The sequence below is a fragment of the Puntigrus tetrazona genome, chromosome 2, assembly GCF_018831695.1.
Source record: "Puntigrus tetrazona isolate hp1 chromosome 2, ASM1883169v1, whole genome shotgun sequence".
NCBI classification, from domain to species: Eukaryota; Metazoa; Chordata; class Actinopteri; order Cypriniformes; family Cyprinidae; genus Puntigrus; species Puntigrus tetrazona.
The window spans coordinates 24,106,264-24,118,861 of record NC_056700.1 but is presented as its reverse complement, the minus strand read 5'-3'; the positions used below and the strand labels follow the sequence as shown (position 1 = coordinate 24,118,861).

The following is a 12,598-nucleotide window of genomic DNA, read 5'->3' as shown; positions in this document are numbered from 1 at the left end:
GAATATAATTACATAAATACAATTTTTGATCTGTCTATCTAACCCAGTGGTTCCCTAACCTTTTTAACTCCGCAGCCCACACAACCAAACACATATGTTTCCAACGCCCACTAAAAAAATGTAAAAAAATTTAAATGTATGCAGCAAAAATATGTTACATAGCCTAAATCAGTGGGTTTTTAAACCAATCAACGGCCTGAATAGTGAACGATAGTAACAGTTTATTATTATTTTTGTTATTTAATTAATTATGATATTTTAATTATTACTACACATTTTTACGTACATTAGCAATATTATTATTTCTATTGATAATAACTGGCGGCCCCCCTGCAATACCGTTGCGGCCCACTGGGGGGCCGCGGCCCACAGGTTGAAAACCACTGATCTAACCTATGTGTAACGGCCTATAGGTTAATGAATTGAAAGTCTAATGCATTTAATATACATTTTCAGTAAGGCATCTTCATTTTCAACACAAATGTAGCTATTTGTGCACCATGTATGCAATTTCTGCTTATTCACAGGAGGCATTGTTTCTAAAATACACGGACAACTCTCGAACGTCTTAAAATACACTTTAAGACATTTAAAGAGGTATACAGATTACCGTCTAGCACATTTTTTATTTAAACTGGCTGTATTGGTTTTCTCCTGATGAAACACCTCTCCATCTTCACTCGTTCCCCAGATTATTTTAGTTTCACTTTCTAGCCCCATGCTGTTCAGCTTTTCACTTATCTGGAAGATCAGCAAAAAAAAAAGAATCAAATCAAATAAAACATGAAAAAACATGCCACACTTACACAATACATGATGATTATAAGACAGTTGTAAGTGGTGCACTTAAATGCATGTTAATAGATTAAAAAAATAAAAATTTTGTAACACCACATTTCAACAATGAAACTGAACACAGTGTTTAGGGGAAGAAACAGGCCTCATTCAGAATGGCCGTCTTTAGTGGAGGATCATTCAGTGTGCATTTTCCACTACAGGACAATTTCACTCTTAAAATCTGATTTCTAATTAATTTAGCATCTACAGAAATAAACGGTCAAATCAATCTAAACAAAAAATGCATAAATGAGAGCTCATCGTAGTTGGTTTAAAACATTTTATTTGAATAATTTTTAGTTTGATAGCTGTACAAACTCACCTCCGTGGCAGATAAAAGGACGCAAAAGATCACAGCTTTCAGGAATCCATTTCCAGAATTGGCTCTTGTCATGCCAGCACAGTCACCAGATCCTGAACTCTGGGATGGTTCACCCGCTGCCCAGTGTCTGAAGAAGGTGTTTGATTTATCAGACCATTCCCAGGAGTTTTGGAACAGACCAATCCATATGTACCATCCGGTTAAGATAATCTTAGTTATCTGGTTATTTTCCTCAGAGTTGTGGATGGTGGCCAGGTCTGTGTAATATTGTCTGCAGTAGCTCTGAGCGTCACTCCAAGTTTTTGCACTCAGTACCATGGTGTTAGAATGTCCTATTGAGTGATGCAAAAGAAACAATCTTTAGCTCTTTCTTTCCTCCTAGGCTACTCATTCACCAATTTAAAAGAACAGGAAACTCACCATTGTAGCAATACAAAATATCGCTTATAACTACATATGCCATATCATGCCAAACTCCAGAATAAATAACAACACAATCTCCATCTGCATTTGGCTGTCCTGAAGCCCAGTTATAGTACTGAGAAGATGTGTTTTCTCCATTAGACCAACCCCAACGTGTCTGTGTCCCCTTCTTCAGTCCAATCCACACTGATCCACTGTATCCAGCATCTATTATATTTACCAGCCTGTTCACGTCATCCATGCTGTCTACAGTAGCCAGATCAGTGAATCTCTCTCTGCAGTAACTCTGAGCATCTGGCCACGACATTGCTGTATTTATATAGAAGTACGGACGAGAAAGAGCAGAACTGCTCCAGAAGAGTCCTGTTAAAATCAACATGTTAAACATCTATATGTGAACACATCATCATAAATACAGATTACAAATGATCCCACCGACCTGACAGCAGAAGCAGCACAAACAGACCCCCGTCCATGACTGCTCACACAGATCCTCACTGCTGTTCATCAACACTTTCTGCTGCTGTATTCTAATAAGTAGGAAAATAAGTGGAACTGAAGATATCTGTTCTAATGCCCTTAGCATTATTGAAGAGTGCACACAGGTGCTGTCCAAAAAACGTTTTACATAATTTTGCTTATTTAAACATCAGGCACTAAAATGTGTCTGGCTTGATCTCCATAAGCTTTCCTAAAAACATTTTTGAAAAATGTCCAACGTGCTGCCCGTGGTGAATTTTTGTGCTTAGTTAGATTTTCCAGGAATGCTAATGAAACTAGGAAAATAAGACTTTAAGGTTTTGTATCAGCTGTGGTTGATCTGTAGGGGCATTATCCATCTTTAGAAAACAGTCGACTGTTAAAAAAACGAACCTTACTTTAAAAAAGCATGCAAAATGATTGCTTTAAAAAAAGACCAAAGCCTTGTTTGCATAATAGATAGTTTAACCAAATGTTAAAGGTTAACTAATGTAAAGTAAAACATTTGGTTTGATTTAAATAAATTCATTTTATCGTGATGAACACATTTTGTTCAGAATGCTGCTATAATTTGTTTGATTTCATAATTTCATATACATCATTTTATAATGTTGATTAATAGATATATTTCTCATTCATCTTTGACTTTGAATAACATTAAATGAATTTGTAAAGGAGTGACAGAGAGACAGTTTTGTTTTTAAATGCTTAAGTTTATTTACCGGACATCATTTTACATTATTTTTAGGGCTGCCTTACTAAAGTTTTTTTCTTGTTGACAAGTAGTCATTCATTTCAAGCATTAGTTGACTAATGACATGTTTATTAAATCATTTAATTCATAATACAGGTCCTTTAATTGCCTTCAGTGTTCTATAAGCACTCAAGCACATGCATAAAGTCTGCCACAGCGCACCAGCAGTAACAATAATGAAGGAAAACAATAAGTAGGCTGCATTACTATTTAATAATTCTATTTGATGTGTTCTAGCCAGTTCTAGTTTGGAGGACGCCTAGTCTCACGAATGAGTCACTGCCGGAGAGTTAATGTGAAAATGCTGAAAATAGTAAGCAAATGAAGACGGCACATACAGAGGTCTGTTCTAATGTGTAGTGGTGTATTATCTCCAATATTATTTTCTGTATACACCAATGAATTGGTGATGATGATCTCTCCCTCAAGGTATGCTGATGATATGGCACTGGTCTCTTGTCAGAAAGAAAAGAATAGCCCTTTGGAGTATATTAACAATATTATTGGCTGGTTTGAAGTTAGCGATTTACATTTTAATATTGAAAAAAAAAAACAGAACTATGGCTAAGGAATCAAAACAAAAAAAGCTAATGCAAACCCATATGTAACATAAGTAGACTCACGCAGCAAATAGGTAAAACTATAACAAGGCTTATTTGCACAGATGAGCGTGGTAAGTCTACGGCAAAGAAATCAGGTGAGTATATTGTCCTTAGAAAGTCATTGACTGGAATCATAGCGATACTGAGCACAGTTCTTATCTTTTTTTGAAGGAATCAGGAGTACGGAAAAGACAGAAGGAAATCCTTGGAGCACACAACACAACCACAGAGAACACTGACGAAGGCACTGGAGCCAACTGGGAAATGGAGAGAAACACACGCAGTAAGTAGCGAGGTAAGTCTTTCGTCAGTGTATCACAGGAGCGTGAGAGAGAGTCAGTCCACTTCATGCATAGGAGCCCAGACGCTGACTGAACTGTGGTGTGTGCTTATATAGTGATCATTGTGATTCCCTGAAGGGGTGCAGGTGTGGCTCAGGTGAGGGAGATCGCTGTGATTGGCTCGTGACGTCGCCTGGCACGGCACAGCCGGGGCCCCACCCTGGAGCCAGGTCTGGGGTTGGGGCTGGCATGCGAGCACCTGGTGGTCAGGTCTTACCTCAATTCTCTGGAAGAGGTGCTGGAAAGTGCTTTGACCGGGGAAGAAAGTCTAAAAAAGCAATATAGCAATATAGTTCATAAGGTTTGTTTTAAAGACTGCCTTTTGAGTTAAAGTTACCCTCCTGATAAAACACCTCTCCATCTTCCTTCATTCTCCAGCTTATTTTGCTTTCACTTTCTAGGCCCATGCTCTTCAGCTTTTCACTTATCTGGAAGACCAGCAAGAAATAATGATATTAGTGGTGTTGGATGGCTGTAATGTATTTCAAGAGTGAGAAAATAAGAAAAAAACAAAACAAAACTGCAGGATCTAGAGAGATTAGAGTTAGTGCCCATAAGGAGTAATTCAGTCTTATTGCCATTAAGTTTAAGGAAATTGGTAGAGAAACAAGTTTTGTATTTCGTGAAGACAGCAAGGCAGAGAGGTGGAAGAATTGAGACAGGCTTAGTAGATACATATAGTTGTGTATCATCAACATAACAATGAAACAATAGAATATTTAGAAAAGATATTATCAAGTGGAAAAAGATAGATAAGAAACAATAGAGGACCTTGAGGGACACCACATCTAAAAGGAAAAAGACGGAAATTAAAACTTTTTAGTTGTATGAACTGTGCATGGTTGGGAAGATTTGAGGTAAACCAAGCGAGAGGAATTCCAGAGATACCAATAGCTAATAAGTGGTTCAACAAAATATGTGAAATGGTATCAAAAGCTACACTCAAATTAAGAGCTAGAACTGTTTTAATATTTGAAAAGCCTTCCAGAAGCCGATTTGTTTCTGCTTGACACGTGTGTAATGTTGGTTTTGCTATGTTTTACAGAATTATTATTATTATATTTATTGTTTGGCTGTTGATAATGTTTCTTAGTAATTCTTTACTACATCATTAAGGCAGATACAAACCTCATTCAGAATGGCTGTTTGTAGTGAAGGATCGTTCATTGTGCATTCATTGCACGACAATTTGAGTCTGACAGTCTGTCGCTCTATTCAGCTTGTAATCTAGAAAATACACAGAGTTAAACGCACCTTAGCACGCTCCAGATAATACATACATGAAAATATCACAGTTGTATGTAATGTGAAATACGATTTTATTCATTTATTTCTATTACCTGGTTACACTCACCTCCATAGCAGATAAACGGCTGCTGTAGATCACAGCTGTACTGAGACCATCTCCCAGAATCGGTTCTTGTCATGCCAACACAGTCACCAGATCCTGAACTCTGGAATGGTTGATTTGCCCAGTGTCTGAAGAATCGACTCCATTTATCAGACCATTCCCAAGAGTCCCAGAAACAAACCAATCCAGACACACAACCCTGATGGAATAATACTCTTTATCTGGTTTTGTTCCTGGGAGTTATGGATGGTGACAAGGTCTGTGTAAAAGTATCTGCAGTAGCTCTGAGCATCTGTCCAGTTCTTCCACTTCTGTACCCTGATGTATCCAGTATTTCCTAATGTGACATGGATAATAAAGAATCGGGTCTAAACTCATGCTAAACTGAATATTTACACAGATACATAACTCACCACTGTAGCACACAAAGTGTAAGTGTGATGAACATGGATAGCTATGCCAAACTCCAAAGGCAAAACATCCACATTCTCCTTCACTGTTCGGATGTCCCGTATTCCACTTTCTATACTGTTTAAGCATGTTTTCTCCATTAGACCAACTCCAGCGTGTCTGTGTCCGCTTCTTCAGTCCAATCCACACTGATCCGTTGTATCCAGCATCCACTTTATTCACCAGCCTGTTCATGTCATCCATGTTGTCTACAGTAGCCAGATCAGTGAATCTCTCTCTGCAGTAACTCTGAGCATCTGGCCTCGACATTGCTGTATTTATATAGAAGTACGGACGAGAAAGAGCAGAACTGCTCCAGAAGAGCCCTGTTAAAATCAACAGGTTAAACATCTATATGTGAACACATCATCATAAATACAGATTACAAATGATCCCACCGACCTGACAGCAGAAGCAGCACAAACAGACCCCCGTCCATGACTGCTCACACAGATCCTCACTGCTGTACAATATATTTGCTGCTCTTCTAATAAGCAGGAGAATAAGGGAAACTAAAAGATTGTTAAATAAACCATGATAAGGGGGTGGCGAATGCATACAGAACACTGTACATACTTTGAGATGTGGATTACAAATTTTCTTAATTAAACATCACACAGTGTGTGGACTTTCCAAACTTCTGATCTCTGGGACGTTTGACCTGCAAAAGTGACTCAATTTTTTCTGACCATTCCTAAGAGTCCAGAAACAGACACCCCAACAAAACTCTAGGACCTGAAATTTGTGTGTCAGATAAGGGAGACGTACAAAATGTGCAGTGTTGGGGGGTGCACAGGACCACTAGTGTAGACTATTTGCATTTTTTTTGTAAATCCTTTATATTTTTCCATCAATACTTGGTTTTACTGTTGCCTGAGGAGGGTGGTGGACACATAAAAGAGTGATTTCACCCCATGATTGGTTTAACCGTTGAGGTCAACAGACCAAATGACCCCATATTTTAACACTCCCCACTTTCTTCAGTCCATTTCAAGTAAACATGCCTCTAAACAGTTTAAGTGGGCAGATCTTGGCCAAAACAGACTAAGTTGCAATGTGGACTACACCTTTAGCCATTTAGTCTAACAAATGCATCTAATTTTTGTTAATTAGATAACATGCTAATTCTTCCAGCTAACTATAAAAATTTAAAACCATATCAATTTTCCCTTCCTCACTAAATTACACTTCTATTAACATGTATTGAGCATATTTACATTAAAACATTTGTCTAAATATTTATAAAGCACTCTTAAAAATCTTACACATGAATTCAACTCATAAGCTTGCCATGCTTAGTGTCATTCTCTAATGGTCTTCAAGAACTGATACTAAACTGGAACTAAATGTGTGATTAAAAAGATTTCTAGAAGACTACAAAAACTCAAAATTGTATGGTAGCAAGGGTTCAGATAATCATAACCTACAGTATGGCTTGTGTGGGGATGGAATGAAATACGTGATGTGCATTTTAGAAATACTTACAGTAAACACATTGGCACCAGTTACTTTTTTAACGGGTACTACTTTTAACGAGTAAACACTTTATTTACTGCATAATCAACATTTATTTTATTATTGTTTTGCAAGAGATAGGTTGTCATTTCCATGTAATGAAATAAACAGGCAGCTTTTGCATAAAAACTAGTCTAAATGTAAACAGAAAAAGGCTGCTCCTATGGTAATGAACTTATAGAGGCAGAATTTCAAGGTTTTAGTTTTACAATGCAAACTGATTTGTCCTCAGAAATTTGTCTGCTGAAGTTTCATTTTACAATTACACAAATAGCCTATTTCAACTTGAATGACAGCGGATTAAATAGTTAATCTCTAAGAATACACTATACAACTATTGTTTCGATAATGGCTGTACGGTCTCTCTCCTAAAGAAACACTTTGTCACCTTCTTCATTTCTCCATATTATTTTGCTGTCACCTTCCAGCCCCATGCTCTTCAGCTTCTCACTTATCTGGAAGACAAAAAAAAAGAATTAAACAAAGCATTAAAATCATTTAGAGGCATGTTCATTTATTTATTGATTATTATTTTTTACCTTTACAAAAGCAACAATGATGCTATATTAGTTATTGATCGACTGAACAGCGTTAACTAGAACATTCTGATTTAAAAAGGAAATTTTGCAGTGACAGTGATCACAGTGTTCAAGGCAGATACAAACCTCATTCAGAATGGGTGTCTGTAGAGAAAGATCACTCAGTGTGCATTTTCCATTACAGGACAATTTCAGTCTGATAATCTGTTTTTTAATCAACTTGTCATCTAAAGAAATACCAAGATAAATTCATCCTCAACACAGAAGACAGATAATAATAAAGACATTTCATTGTTTATAATACTTGCTTCAAACCCTTTTGTTTAAATAATCAGATTCTGTGAACTGTGCAAATTTACCTCCGTAGCAGATTAAAGGCTGTTCTAGATCACAGCTGTACTGAGACCATCTGCCAGAGTTGGTTCTTGTCATGCCAACACAGTCACCTGAAGTCTGGGATGTTTGACCTGCTGCCCAGTGTCTGAAACTCAGATCCCACTGATCAGACCATCCCCAAGAGTCCAGAAACAGACCAATCCAGATGACATACCCAGATAGAAGAATTTGATTTATCTGGTCCAGCTCATCAGAGTTGTGGATGGTGGCCAGGTCTGTGTAATGCTGTCTGCAGTAGCTCTGAGCATCACTCCAAATTTTAGCACTCTGCACCAAGATGTATCCGGAATTTTCTATTGAGAAATGCAAATACACTCTGTGTTCAGGTTTTCCCCCAATTAAAATGCTAATTCCCAAATGTAAAAGAACAGGGTACTCACCATAGCACACAAAATATCGCATGAAGTCGCATGATATATCATACCAAGCGCCTAAATAAGTGGCTACACAATCTCCATTCCAATTTGGCTGTCCTGAAGCCCAGTTATAGTACTGAGAAGTTGTATTTTCTCCACTAGACCAAACCCAGCGTGTCTGTGTCCGCTTCTTGAGTCCAATCCACACTGATCCACTGTATCCATCATCTATTATATTTACCAGCTTGTTCACGTCATCCATGTTGTCTACAGTAGCCAGATCAGTGAATCTCTCTCTGCAGTAACTCTGAGCATCTGGCCACGACATTGGTGTATTTATATAGAAGTACGGACGAGAAAGAGCAGAACTGCTCCAGAAGAGTCCTGTTAAAATCAACATGTTACACCAGGGATCCTCAAATCTGGTCCACAAGGTCCACTTTTCCTGCAGAGTTTAGCTCTAAACCCTAATCAAACACACCTGAGCATGAGTGTCTTCAGGACCTTTACAAAATCACAGGTAAGTTAGTTTAATCAGGGTTAGAGCTAATTTTTTAAGTGCATTGGACCTCCAGGGAAAGATTTGAGGAACCCTGTGTTACACCATATGTGAACCCATCATCATATAAATACAGATTACAAATGATCTCACCAACCTGACAGCAGAAGCAGCACAAACAGACCCCCGTCCATGACTGCTCACACAGATCCTCACTGCTGTTTACCACCACTTTCTGCTGCTGTATTCTAATAAGTAGGAAAATAAGTGGAACTGAAACCTACTCATCTAATGCCATTATCGATAAAGGGGGTGTGGACTTACCATGCTTAGTGCAAGTGACTAGAACGTTTCTGACTTGGCTTCCAAATAGTGAATTATTTTTTCAGTGTAATTTAGATTAATATTTATATGACACATTTTATAAATCAAGTGTTAGCATTAGTTCTGGCAGGTCACATGAGTCAAGCTTGCTTTAGCTAATCAAAAAACGTATAGAAACATGAAACTCATCACGGCATTCCTATATAAGCTCTTTATTAATCAGCAGCTTTTCCACTTGCTCAGAAGCAAACTACCCTTCTCCATCCCCAACTCCTCCTTTCGCACAGTCAGGAGCTTTCTTTCTGATATATACTCCTGTATCTCAAATTGTTACAACTCATGTAAATATCACTAAGTATATTAATGGTATGTGCTTGTTCTGTTAAACTGCAACATTTACATTTGGTTCAATTAAAATTTTAACCCAAATGTAAATGTTACACAATCCGATTTTGTACTGCACAGTGTAGTTTCTTTAAAATGTGGTTTTCGTTGTTTCATATGGCTAAACAGGAAATGCTTCTTCTTTCACCTCCATAGAGTGTTGGTCAAGTACAAGGATTTTAAGTCTATAAACTTACAGTGGTACATCCATACAGGCCTGGCTCTACAGGGATACTAGAAGGTGAAGGTGATTTCGCAAAAATTAATATTATCTCTATTCATAGGTCACTTTAATCAAAGATAAAAGACAAAACCTTTAGTCCTGGTTTTATAATGCAAATTTGATTTCCTTCAGATATGTTTGGATATAACTCAAATTGTCACCATTTCTAACCTTTAAATTGATATCATAAAGAAATGGCAATAATGTGCTTCAGATTATTAGAATGATAACATGTACAGTACATAGCAAATATTAATAATATACACACACACATACACATACAGTATATATTTTACACTCGCACACTATATGTAATAGTAATTTGTTTTGGTAAAAAAAACAAAAAAAAAAACAAAAACATTTTGCATAAAAACTAGCCTAAATGTAAACAGGAAAGGGCTGCTCCCATGGTAATTAACTTACGGGGTAGAATTTCAAGCTTTCACAACGTAAACTGCGCTTACAGTAAAACATTTATTACAACATTAAATGGAGACCACGTAGGAACACAATACAACTAAATAGGTTATTTATGATATGCTTGATTGAGTAATGTAACCTACGAAAACAGGATACAAACTTAGACAACTAATAAATATAATAAACTGAACAGGCTTTTAAACACTTGGAAAACAGTCAGGGAGAACTAAAACAGGTGGTCAGACACAGGTGGAAACCAAAAAACTACTAATCACTAAACGAGGACAGGAACAGGAAGGACCAAATATGGGCACACAGGAAAACAGGAATACTGAAACCAAAAACACAGAGAAGGCAACAGATTCGTTACAGTTATTTGTAGAATGTAAAAGAAAAAATTTAACAGTTGATTACAATAAATAAATGCACTATATAATATCACCATTCAATAATGGTTTCAGTAATGATTGCTATTATTACCTCCCAGAACATTATTATTCTTTAAATTGTTTCCTTCCGAGACATATGGATTACTGCCTATTACGGACTTTTAGTCAAATCTAGAGAAATACAAAATTAAAGTCTCCTCAACACAAAACGGATAAATAAATAAAACATTTCATAGTTGTAATATTTGCTTCAAAACCTTTTGTTCTGTGTGTAAACTCACCTCCATATTTATTCACTTGCTTTCTGTCCTTTTTACAGCGTCATTTTTCTAAAGTGCTGTTTTTCTACACCAGAATATATATATATATTTTTACACGTGCTTCAGACTCCAGTCTCGTTCCCTCTTTTGGGTAACCAGAAACGTTTTAGGGACAGTACCAGTTCGGTGTCCTGTCCCTGTTTTACAGCACGTTCAAAACAGCTAGCATATACACAGTAAAACCCGATATAGCAAGCAGACATCGTGTCAATGTTTCTTTTCACCGGCAGATGGCGCTGTGAGCTATATGGACACTACGGCCCCATGATCTTTTCACAATTTCCCCATGACCACATGCTATGCACTTGCAGTACCTTTGAGCCGGTATGTGCCATGTATAAAACTTGTCCCTAAACTATCTCTTTAAATGCAAATAATATGCATTAATGCAATTGCATTAATTTATAAAGCCCAAAAAAGATCTCTATGCATTGACACCATCCCTCTTCTCCTGCTTTGATTTGCACAGTGTGTTTTGATCCAGAGGTCTAGTAGCCGGTTGGCTCATTGTCCTGTATAAATATAGAAATAGTCCTATATGAATAAGGCCCTAATTAATGTTATAGGGAGCAATTTCTGATACAGCCAAAGTAATACTATTTTGTCGCCTTGGAATTATATTCTATCTGACATTTTTTGTCAAAATGGAGTTCACATTCACATATTCTAATTCTTATTTATATTATGTAATAAGATACATTCTTTTGTAAGCGGTGTACATTTTTGGCATTTCTAAAAGAAAACAAACAAAAAAAAAGGGTTCTATCTACACAAGTCTATGGAAAGCTAAATCTCTCAAAACTGCTCAGAATGCAGACAGAACCGTATAAATCTAAGTTGACTGTTTTCATGCACTTTATAACAAAGCACGATAAAGGTTGCAGGGTTGTTTTGCACATAATGTCAAACGTTCCTGAAACTCCCACCATCACAACTCTGAATGCACTTACACAACTGCACCTGTAGCAAACACATACTTTGTGGTCAAAATGAGCCTAAAATGCAAAATGATAAGCCTGATAGGGACAAAAAAAAAAAAAAAAAAATCAATTTCCAAAAGCATAAATATAATATTTGAGAAGTTGTAATTACTGTACTTTCAGTTTGTGAAAATAATATGTTTAGAAAATATATTTAAAAAATTGTTAAATGGTTTTATCATATATTCTAAGGTGTCTTTGTTAAGTTTGTAATTTGTTTGTAATAAGTTTGTAATTGTGTTATAATAGGCTACTATTTTGATATGTAAATGTTGGGAAATTACATTTTAAAGTGCACACAAATGTTTTAAAATAACTTAAAAATTTAAAGAGCATTATTAAATGCATACATACTCTCCCATAACAAATTCTTTGTATTATAAATATGAAATATTGGTAAAAACACACTATGAATCTTAATTAATGAGAAGTCTTCAAATTGATTCGTTCAGACGGGTGATTCATTCAAGAATGAAGTGTGTGTCTGTCCTTATGAATGGACCACAGAATCATTGACAAAAAAAAAAAATCATTGATTAAAAAAACCCCGCCAAAACTGCTCTGCGTGTTGTCTACGATTCTGCGTTGTCCCCATTGGCGTTTTATTCAGATGAGTTTTCCAGTGGGGCAATTAAAATTCTCTTCTTTCACTTGCCCCTTCAAAAAGTCTACTTATTACTTACAACCGCATAT

The 12,598-nt window shown here is 36.6% G+C and overlaps 3 protein-coding genes across 3 annotated transcripts; all 3 read right to left on the bottom strand.

Annotated features, from left to right (window-relative positions):
* Nucleotides 1-1,227: 1,227 nt before the first annotated feature.
* On the bottom strand, nucleotides 1,228-2,120 carry LOC122327453 (P-selectin-like). The gene is made up of 4 exons (XM_043222839.1): nucleotides 2,022-2,120; nucleotides 1,580-1,945; nucleotides 1,339-1,491; nucleotides 1,228-1,286 (listed from the first exon to the last, which is right to left on the bottom strand). Exons 1-4 carry the CDS (start codon nucleotides 2,056-2,058, stop codon nucleotides 1,228-1,230), a joined length of 615 nt encoding a protein of 204 aa, XP_043078774.1. The 5' UTR covers nucleotides 2,059-2,120.
* Nucleotides 2,121-3,754: 1,634 nt separating this feature from the next.
* On the bottom strand, nucleotides 3,755-6,085 carry LOC122327448. Its single transcript, XM_043222826.1, has 6 exons — nucleotides 5,963-6,085; nucleotides 5,524-5,886; nucleotides 5,325-5,447; nucleotides 5,114-5,178; nucleotides 4,113-4,187; nucleotides 3,755-4,027 (listed from the first exon to the last, which is right to left on the bottom strand). Exons 1-6 carry the CDS (start codon nucleotides 5,997-5,999, stop codon nucleotides 3,755-3,757), a joined length of 936 nt encoding a protein of 311 aa, XP_043078761.1. The 5' UTR covers nucleotides 6,000-6,085.
* A 1,093-nt stretch (nucleotides 6,086-7,178) lies between these two features.
* Nucleotides 7,179-9,199, bottom strand: LOC122326195 (macrophage mannose receptor 1-like). Its single transcript, XM_043220920.1, has 4 exons — nucleotides 9,023-9,199; nucleotides 7,974-8,750; nucleotides 7,741-7,841; nucleotides 7,179-7,530 (listed from the first exon to the last, which is right to left on the bottom strand). Exons 1-4 carry the CDS (start codon nucleotides 9,057-9,059, stop codon nucleotides 7,444-7,446), a joined length of 1,002 nt encoding a protein of 333 aa, XP_043076855.1. The 5' UTR covers nucleotides 9,060-9,199; the 3' UTR covers nucleotides 7,179-7,443.
* Nucleotides 9,200-12,598: the final 3,399 nt, after the last annotated feature.